At 34.8% G+C, this 10607-nt stretch overlaps 2 protein-coding genes across 2 annotated transcripts in view; both read left to right on the top strand.

Annotated features, from left to right (window-relative positions):
* The first annotated feature begins 944 nt into the window (after positions 1-944).
* Positions 945-3822, top strand: LOC112047281 (COMM domain-containing protein 2). Its single transcript, XM_024084352.2, has 5 exons — positions 945-1197; positions 1802-1879; positions 2216-2298; positions 2976-3149; positions 3401-3822. Exons 1-5 carry the CDS (start codon positions 1131-1133, stop codon positions 3713-3715), a joined length of 717 nt encoding a protein of 238 aa, XP_023940120.2. The 5' UTR covers positions 945-1130; the 3' UTR covers positions 3716-3822.
* Positions 3823-8156: 4334 nt separating this feature from the next.
* LOC112047284 (ATP-binding cassette sub-family C member 4) overlaps positions 8157-10607 on the top strand; it is a 69542-nt gene continuing 67091 nt past the window's right edge. The window contains exon 1 of the mRNA XM_024084357.2: positions 8157-8760. Coding sequence (XP_023940125.2) covers positions 8687-8760 — 74 coding nt within the window. The 5' untranslated portion in view covers positions 8157-8686. The remainder of the gene's footprint in view (positions 8761-10607) is intronic.

Genomic DNA, 10607 nt, shown 5'->3' with positions numbered 1-10607 from the left:
ACATAATTGAAACGTATAGTATTTGGTTGATTATATTCATTCAATCGTCCATTCACTAGTAGTCAATCAATGTTTCACTTCACTATGGCTACAATGACAAACAGTGACAGTTGATCTGACGCCATATTTGTCTTGTTATGGTTTCTGGAACTTGGATTTGGAATGGATTTTAGTCTAAGCTCGTTTTCCTCGAAAAATTACAGAAAATTTTGTTTGTGAATTGGGGTGCGACTTTAGACTATTTAAAATATGGACCTGTTTCGCACCCAAATTCACCAACAAAAAAGTCTGTCTTTTTTGAGGGGGACGAGGTAAATTCACACATCGAAAATATTTAACACCATTAAACATATTCTGTGTCCATACACTGCACACAACTATACATTTGACTCGCAATACACACACGCGTAATTTTTACACAGCTAACAAACACATTGCATAGACTAAATACACAGAATATACACATAGAGTATTCGATTACTTGATCGATTTTTTGCTGTTCCGTCAAAAGAATCGATTATTTTTAGTAATTGATTTTATTACAAATTTGATGAAAATAAGGTTGAAATTCTTACAAATGAAACGTTCCTCTGTCTCTGTGGTTTACTATAGTACGAGCTTTTGACCGTTTTTTATGCCATTCAACTACATAAACCGCCATTTTTAAAAATCTCTTTACTGGAAGAGAACGATTATAACAATGAAACATCGATTCTATAGCAACAGTTTTTATAAACGAGTTAGATCATTGATTATTGATCTTTGCCAGAGGGGTAACGGTTAGCGAGGCAGGTCCTGTTATTTAAATGGTCTAAGCTAAAACCCTAAAACGATTCATGCTCTATGAAATTCCAGCACATATAATTTATATCGCCTCTGTCTAAATAACTGTATTTATAGTCTGTGGCCCGATGGTGACACTGACAGTGACAGTGATGTGACATTGAGAGTGACAGTATTTGTTTTGTAATATTTTGTATTTTTGTGGGAGGTGTATTTTTGTATTTTGAATAGAAATAATATAATTATTATTTAAATAATTGTATAAAATAGCAAATAAACGACTATAAAATATAAATATAGATTATTGTTTGCTCGTTTGCTCAGGTTTTTTTAAATTTGATATTAAAATGATAATATTTCTAAGCGAGTTACAGAAAGAACATCTTGTTTTACTTCATCAGCATTCCACTCAAGGTATTTATTATATTTAATAAGTAATTAAATGTAATACTTAGTATTTGCAATTTATACAATATTGCTCGATAATTATTTCTATATTTGCTACATTGTGAATCGGCAAATCGTCTTTACAGGACTTTATGTCCAGTTAATTTCGAATTTGAGTAACAAATTAACTCCGGCTAAAGCTGACAGTGAGCACCTCTTCACACATCATTTTCTTTAAAACTCCTCAGTACATCTGTAGGTATATAATACTTAGTCTTATATTTCCAGTGATCACTTAGGTATAAATTCTGAACATGACAATTACTATCTGGAAGTCAAATAAAATTATCTGGAAGGAAATAGAAAATTCATAGGATAAATCATCTAAGTAATTCAATAGAATACCTTAATAACTTATAGCTCAATGTAGCAAAAGGTTATGGCGTGAAACAAATCTCTCACAAAGTTATGGCCAATCTGTAGGTTAAATAATTAAACAAAATCAATTGAGTTGCTAGGGATTGTAAAGTTGAAAGGTCCTAATTTAAAAAAAGTAATTTTATGATAACTAATGGTTCTATCATTGGTATAGTATTATCACAATTACTTATAATTTTCTTTTTTGTTACAGTTTTAGTGGACTTTTGTAAGCTTACAATAGACTATCTCAGTAATGGGATAAATCAGAAAAAATGTGCCATAGCTGCAGGTATTATAATGAAGTTTTTACCTATAGTCTAGATTTAAACTATTTACAACATAATCATAAAGAGTTCACTTTTATTTGGAAATCATAGGTCTTTCCATTTTATTTACAGCATTTTCTACATTAGTATATACAAGTATTACATATTAGTATATTGTAAAATTTTAAATATTTCTAATTTCATATAATATGATCAAAATTGTATATTTAACTTTAATTAAAATTCACCACATACATAGTTTATATTTATTATATGAATAAATAAACATAGAAAAATAAAAAAATAAAGGTGAGTATATATATATATATATATACTAAATCAGATTTTTTATTTTTCAGAAAAATTGGATATATCTGCTTTAGCTGTGCAAAATATTATACATGCATTAGCATATTTGATTGTTGAGGCATGTAAACATAGTGTGAGTTATTTATTTTATCTTGAAAATGAAAATTATTCTCTGTTTTATTTCAAGTTAATCAACAAAGTAATACCTAGAATAGGAGGTTTGAAGTTTAAACACATGAGCAATTTCACTGTTGTCAAGGTGTCTGCTAGTATTTAATATATGCAATTTTCATATAAACTTCCGATCGCTATTTTACTCTTGTAGGAATATTATTATCAACCCATATTCAGCTCAGTGGTGAGCACGAGTCTCCTCTCAGAATGAGAGCATTAGGCCAATAGTCCACCATGCTGGCCCAATGCAGATTGGCAGACTTCACACACATAGAGAATTAAGAAAATTCTCAGGTCTCCTCACTATAGTTTTCTTTCACCATTATAAGAGAAGTGATATAAGTTATAAGAGATGTAATACCTGTATACCTGAGAATTTTCTTAATTCCCTAGGTGTGTGAAGTCTGCCAATCTGCATTGGGCCAGCGTGGTGGATTAAGGGCTAACCCCTCTCATTTCGAGAGGAGACTAATGCATTTGGGTTGTTAATGATGGAAATATTATAGATTCCTTATTAACAATTTGTTTTTGGGTTTTCATGATAAATCTGTTAATCTATAAGTGGTTTTTTAGTTATATACTTGTACAGACACATTCATACTTGTTTGAAGATGCAACTAAAATTTTCAATTTCAGCTATCAGAACCTAATTTCCAGTCATCTTTAGCTTTAGCAGGTTTCTCGGATGACAAACAAAAAGTTTTAGTAAAATTCTATAATACCAAGAAAAATGAAATATCTACAGCCCTGAACTTGCTTCTACAAAAAGATCCTAGCTACCAGGATCTTCTTTGGAGATTTGAAATACAGGTACTTATTATGTATACTGTGGTAACTGTAGTGTTTGTGTATATATACTCAAACATACACAAACACTACAGTGACATTTTTTTTTATATTAAGAATGAGGAGGCAGAGGTCATATCCACACTGTAGAGAGATTTTATATTACTACTGTCATGCTTATTATACAAAATAAGCATGACAGTAGTACTGAACAATTGAACTTGATAACTACCAACATTATATTGTACAGTAATAATTTTATTATTGTTGAACAGGTGGCTTCCAAGACTTCACATGAAGAAATAGTTCCAATGGTAGCCATGGATTTTGTACTGACTACACCAAAAAACTATGGCCAATACGAAAAGGAATACACACAAACATCACCAAAGCATACAAATTCTGTATCAAATATAAACATTAATGCATCAATTCAAGATGCTAGGGCGTCCAGTCAGTGCCAGCAAATTATCAATCATGTTTTACTTCAATGTGACATGCCTAACTTGGTGAATCTAACAAATAAATTAGAATGTGCCCTTAAAGAATCTAAAAGTCAACATGTACGTAAAGTACAAAGGTCTTTATAGTAAATTCTAGTTAAGATTTTAGTTAGGATTTTTATTTATAATTTATTGTATTATATTCGCAATGTGTTATAGATTTAGAAGGTGTAATAAATGTATTTATATTGTAATCATTATTTTGTTTTAATTTAGCCAATCCACTGAGCACATACATGCACAATTTTATACTTATTTACATTATCTATACCTAGTTATACACTATTATTATAATCAGGTAGTTCGTAAGTTTGTAGCATACATTGTAAGGGGTAATCTTCGGAACTACTGATCAGATTTCAAAAATTATTTCACCAGTAGAATGCTACATTATCGGGGAGTTCTATAGACTATATATTATATTGGTATCATGTATATTAGCCGGGATATCAGAATTTTTGTGCCACAGGTCGGATTGAAACTTAAAACAGCGTTAAACACATGCGCTGCCATAATTGCATATAATATTTAAACCAATGCACGAAGGTATTATGTATCTATAAAAGTTTTTTTTATTAAAAAAAAGCCTCGACACCATATCTATCATCTTCCGTATTTTAGCATATGTAGTAACTTTTGTGTTTGTGTTTTGTGTTATAAAAATAGTTTTACGGAACAATAAAAATCTTAATTATGAGAAAGACAATATTGACCAATTTAAGTGATACGTATTTTTACTACTGCGAGAGAATAGAGTTTGGTTGGGGTAGAGGTAGTGTAGGGGTTCGGTATATGTAGGGTAGGTATATTGTAGGGGTAGCCACTCAAACAATTTGGTTGGCTGTGGAAATGAGTAATTTTAATTCGGAATTCGTTGAGACTACCGCAGACTTCGAGTTTTTCTTATTTCTAAATGTACCTATAGGTACTAGGTAGGTAGGTTTTTCTTATTTCTAAATGTACCTATAGGTAATGTCAGTACGGTGAGTTGGTCACAAAAAATATTTGATGGTACGGTACGGGTTGTGAACGCAATCCCTGACACGTTAGAGTCCATTTTATCCAAACAGAGCAAATTAACGAGCACACCCAGATGCCTCAAACACGTCCAATGTGCGCTCCATTCGTCCTAGGATTTTTGCTGATTGATAATTATAATTATTATTTATTATTCTAAGTCAGAGACAAGTTTGTTAATTTATTAATTAGGTACCTGGAATCCTAGAGATTTGAACTCGGGTGTCAATAGATATCAAATATATCTGTTTGTAAATGTGAATAGACGACTAGCCTATTATAAAATACGTGACCAGAAAAATAAATATGCCGTGTACTATATACAAGCATAATTTTCTACAAAAAGCAAATTTGCTTTTGGAATCACGAATAGGCGGAGGAATATTATTCCAGCAGCGAGTGGCGGCATATTTAAAACTACCCCTAAAAGCAGCTGAACAATGTCGAGGGACGCTTAGAGGCTTACGAGCGAATCTAAATTACTCTCTGTCCGGGTACATCCTGTTAAGCTTCTGACTCATGTGTAATGGCTTACCATCCTTTATTACACCAAAAACTATACTAGCGAGATGTACTTTCCTCCTAGACCTCATCTTTAGCAAATTATGCTTATTCAAAAACGGAGTGACATGAGCTCGAGGAGGAATGCTGAAACTGTATCGTGCACACGCATTTTGAACCCGCTGTATGAGCTTATTGGTTCTGGCCAAGATACGAGGCCTACATCTGCATAATTTAATTTGGATAGTATGAGGCTTTCCACCAGGTGAATACGTACTTCTTGACTGATGTAATTACGAATTTTGTACAAGATCTTTAACCGGTAAAAGCAATTACGTACTACCGCAGCTATATAGTTATCGTATCTTAGCCCAGAATTGTCGCATTGGTTCGTCGGCTTTTCGCGGATAATAGCAAAATAAATAAATTATTGTATATTCATGATGGACTTTCATTTGGTTTTACCAGTTGCACCTATATTTATTGTAAAAAAATCCGCACTAATCCCCAGCTAGGTCATCATTACAGTATCATATGATGAGAAGTACAAGTGTCAGTATAGTACCTACCCAAAAATGTACACCAGCTCTCGGACTATATGAAGAGAGTCTGTGAGTGGTGGCCGGTGCCGAGACGAAACAGTGCTGATACCATTTCGAGTTTTAGAGACTACACCTGAATCGTATAGGAAATCTAAGTAGTTATGACCACAGTAAGTAATTATGTACCTACCTATACATAATAGTACAAGTACGTACCTACCTAATATTACGTTACGTACGATAAAATAAAGTAAAACGTATGTACGTAATACGTATAGCTTAGACCAATGGTCTAAGACGTAGGTATAGGTAACATTTTACTTTATTTTTACAGCGATTAACTTGGTCTTTTTAGGTCTATGTAGGTACCTATGTAAAAAATTATTGATTGTACCTAATTAAAATTATCTAAAATATTTTTTTAACATGAAAATGGAACCGACTAACTTCAGTTATTTTGATTGTAACAATTGTAAATTACTATACCGATTTTCATGAAAATTAAATGGGACCAATTTGAAATTATATTCTTTCAAACAAATAAATAAATTTCAAAATTGAAAATAATAAAATTATGAGTTAAAAAAAACATACGAGTCGACCTTCTCCTTTTTTTGAAGTCGGTTAAAAAAATATTTTGAAACGACCACAGAAAGTCTTCCGAGACGGTATCTTCAAGTAGAGAATAATAAATGCATGACGAATGATACATACGAGTCATGAATGCAGAGTCTGGGATGCCTTGCTGATGTAAGCTTAGGCTGTGGCTTAGGTGGGAGTTGAGACTAAGTTTTTAGATTAATATTGTAAGCAACATCGATCGTCACAGATCGAAGGCTTTCTCATAGTCATTGGCGTATCTAAAATCTTTTCCTAGGGTGGGCCTGGGTCATAGGTCATCAAACGCCAAGCAACGTGGTTGGTAATACTCTTCGGGGTTTTGTATAACCTGCATTGACGTATCTAGGATATACGCCTATGGTAACCTGCCTCAGCGTATGTATTTTACGAGTATGTGGTCTTTCAGGAGTTCTGGTGTGATTCAGCGAGCACCAGGTTCCTTGTTGTTCTTAAATTGTTTGAGAGTCATACTAATCTCATATAGGCTGATAGGCTGGCTGATATCCCGGAGGGATATCTTCGGTATAGTGTCGTGTCAGTTTAGCTCTGGGATCCTTGCCCAAATTGTCAACAGGCTTTTGAGTATAACGGTTCGTAGAACTTCTCGAATAGCAGGGCCTCCGGGGCACTAGGGGCTGTTTGTTTTTGCCTGTATCCATAAATGTTAATGCCCAAAGAATTACCACGCTGGCCATGCATTCGAATGGCTGGATTTTTTCCGCACCGGTTTCGCTGCTGCCTGACACCAGCCTGTGCCATTTAAAAAAGTCCAACCAGTTTCGAATGGTTATACCGTATAACCATTCGAAACTGGTTGGATTTTTACTTTGGCAACCGATTTAACTTATACCGCCACAAATCGGTTGCCAAAGTCAGTCTGCGGGGTGCTCCACGAGCAGGTGAGGTTGGCATTTGGTTGGCTGACTGGTACTAGCCTCCCCCTTACACCCCTTGATTTGTAATCATACAAAATGTAATGAATGACTTGTGAAAACTTTCGTGAGTAGTTACCTTATCTACCTACGTAAACGTCAAGTGGTTATTGATAGACCAAAAAAGAATAAATCGTCCCGTCACTAGCAATGATTGACTTTATTGGTAAGTAGATAACATTTTGTGGTAGGTGTGATTTTTAAATATCATAACTAGCGGGCGCCAGCGACTCCGTCCCCGAGAAGTTACGTTTCCTCCTTTCAATTTTTCTTCCAAAAGAGACTGTAATTATGAAAGCCGGGAGGAGCTTACTATGTTTAAATACACATTAAGTAGGTAGGTGTAAGTATAATAATAAATGAAAACTCTGTCTGTTTGTTTGTTAATTTTTCATAGCTGAATCGATTTTGATAAATATTCGTAGGTATAGGTACAGATAATTTGAACCCTGGAACAGAACACACTAGGATTTGGTAAAAACAGAATTTACAAGACATAGGTATCTATTATATAAAACTATCTATGTCAATAAAAAACAAGATTTGTTCAAACCGTAGGGCCTAGTTCGGACTACTTTATTATTTTAGTCGAGTACGAACAATTTTTGGGCGGTAAATCCAAAAAAATTACATATATAGGTAGGTATATACTCCACTAAAATACTAAAGTAGTCCGAACTAGGCATTAGTATTGCAGTTTGAAATAATGTAACTAATCCAACTGTTTTGTATATATTGATAGGTATATTGCATGCTGACCATCTGGTTTAAGTGTATATTATATAATACACATTAAATACTTAGTAATCATGATTCCGCAAAATCGGGATGTGGAGTTATAAAGAGCGATATGTGAACATTCAACAGCAACACTGCCCGTCTGTCTGTACTTCGCTCGGCGCTTCGCCGCCGCGTGAATTCAGTCAGTTGTTCAGTTTACGCGCGACGCGGCGCGACGACGTTCGCTCAAACAAATGTACTGGCCTGATATTCCCGTACTTATCTGTGATATTGTTATTCATACTGGACTTATATTCCGTCGTACTTATTCACTGTAGCTACTTACAATTCTTATAAAATATATTATCGCGGCGCCTAATAAACGTTCGTATTATTGTTTCTCAAAAAACTATCGAATTGCCACCTCATTACGCAATGCAATACCAAAAATTGTACTGAGATCAGTGATCTGCGTGACACATAAGTGATTTCCGATTTAAACAAGAGCAAGTGATATTTATGAGGAATATTAATAAACTATGTTGTGTGTATTGTGGTCTAAGTGCTTAAAGTGTAATAATGTGATTAAAACTCAAATATTTTTTGATTAAAATTTATTGAAGTTTGTGCTGACTCAGAAAAATAGTTACTGTTTAACTTTAAAATAAGATTTGGGAATCTGTGTCTATTTTTTTGGACTTATAGATTTCTAACTCCAGTGCAAGATGGATTCAAAAGTTGTACTCAAAGAAAAAAATCCGCACGATAATGCAAACATATTATCGAAAATATTTTTGTGGTAAGTGTCGCCTTTTTTGCTAACCTTTCAAGCTATAAATATTAAATGGCATTTCATTAAAGGATAATATTTTAATGCTTTTGAGTTTTTTTTAATTAGCCATGTATAAAGACATATCACATGACCATAATTTTTCTTTTTTCTCGCATCGCAGTTAGTCGAATGCAATATGAATACCGAACCTCATGCTTCTCAGATTTGAGTCCGGTCCCGTAACAGGGTGTCATTTATAAGTGGACAGCTGTTCGACATTTTTCGATAGCTATTATTTAATTTGAGACAAGCTGAAAACTTTGGCCTATTGCTACTTTTTCTATACCTACTGGGTATAACACAGAGTTTAAGACCTTTGGAGTTACTTTTTAAATAGCAATTTAAAGGGAGATTTTATTTTTAATTGAATTTTTTATGCAATTAAAAATAAAATTTTAATCTTCATGTACCTAAAGGTTGATTTATCCCTACTATAACCCAGCCAGGTCACCAGTGCAGTCTGTTAGGGTAGTAGGTATAATATAAATATACACACAAAAGACAATTTTTTTTGCATGCCTCAAATATCTTGTTAAAAATGTCGACCAGCTCTCGGACTATAAGCCAGCCACTCACGATCACGGATCAAGTTTACCGTCAAGTCTGCAGTGCGCTAATGCTACTCACCGACGGTCCGATATACCCACATGCCTGCAGCGCTGCTGGCATGACGTCCGGTAAAATGTAAAACTTATCTTGTGTTGGTCGCGATGTGCAGGATGGCTCGACTTAAAACAAGAGTCGCGACGTATGTCAGCCACTAACGTAATACGCGGTGAATTTTTCTGGACGTCATGCCGGCAGCGCTGCAGTTAGGTGACTAGCATTAGGGATGTATGTAATGAAAATAAATATAGAAACCATGCCCTCAAAAGCTCAACCATTTTCGATATGTTATTTCATTGTCCTCGTGGACACGTTTACTTTCAAGCAGTGTGCTGGGGGATGTACTGACGGTAAACTTTGTTTGTGTGTACAGAGAAATGTATGTATTTGTACACTACATTCCTCAAAAATTAAATAAATATCAAAATCAAATTTAATTTATTTTAAGCACGCTTGTAAACTACAAGCACTTTTAAAACATCAAGTTTGACTATTTGTAAAGACTACGGCAGGCACGTTTTGTTGAGAAGACCCAACAACAGTTACAATTGTGAAATTTTACAATTTTACAATTTCTTTTACTTTAACGTGAAGGTGGAAGCTGATCCAATGGCATTCAAGCATGTTTATCATTAAAGAATTCATCAATTATGTAGTAACCTTGACCAAGTAAATGATTTTTAATACATTGCTGAACCTTTTGACTCATATTGTTGCATATTATGTTGAAAAAAATGCATTGGCCGGTCTTTGGGTTCTTGTTATAGAAGAGTACACCCAACCCACAAACACACGCACACAGTTTTTGTTTAATACAGAATCTTACGTATTACTCTTATTGTATTTTATGATATAATGGGTGTAAGGGGGAGGCTAGTACCAGTCAGTCTCCCCAACTGCCAACCTCACCTGCTCGTGGTGCACCCTGCAGATGGACCGACGAGGCTCTGGCGACCGACGACGAATGGCGGTATATCCATTCCCACAGGCTAGATTACGAAATGCCTCAGGCCGGTGTCGGGCAGCAGCGACACCGGCGCGAGTAATCTAGCACTGCGCTGACCAACCCGCATGCCCAGCGTGGTCAGTACTGGGCAAAACTTTGTATGGACGGCAAAAACAAAACACAGCCCCTAGTCCCCGGCAGCCCCGCTATTCCTGGCTCTGGCAGCGGTTATGGTAACGGCGGGGCAAGGGGTGTTAAGAAT

Source organism: Bicyclus anynana, chromosome 4 (assembly GCF_947172395.1).
Source record: "Bicyclus anynana chromosome 4, ilBicAnyn1.1, whole genome shotgun sequence".
Classification (NCBI taxonomy): domain Eukaryota; kingdom Metazoa; phylum Arthropoda; class Insecta; order Lepidoptera; family Nymphalidae; genus Bicyclus; species Bicyclus anynana.
This window is presented reverse-complemented; position numbering and strand designations above follow the sequence as displayed.

Bases quoted from the DNA above. Each gene is read 5' to 3' on its own strand.
- LOC112047281 (XM_024084352.2), top strand. From the start codon at position 1,131: ATGATAATATTTCTAAGCGAGTTACAGAAAGAACATCTTGTTTTACTT. The intron at 1,198-1,801 runs GTATTTATTATA...TTTTTGTTACAG, and splicing joins TCATCAGCATTCCACTCAAG to TTTTAGTGGACTTTTGTAAG. The intron at 1,880-2,215 runs GTATTATAATGA...TTTATTTTTCAG, and splicing joins AAAATGTGCCATAGCTGCAG to AAAAATTGGATATATCTGCT.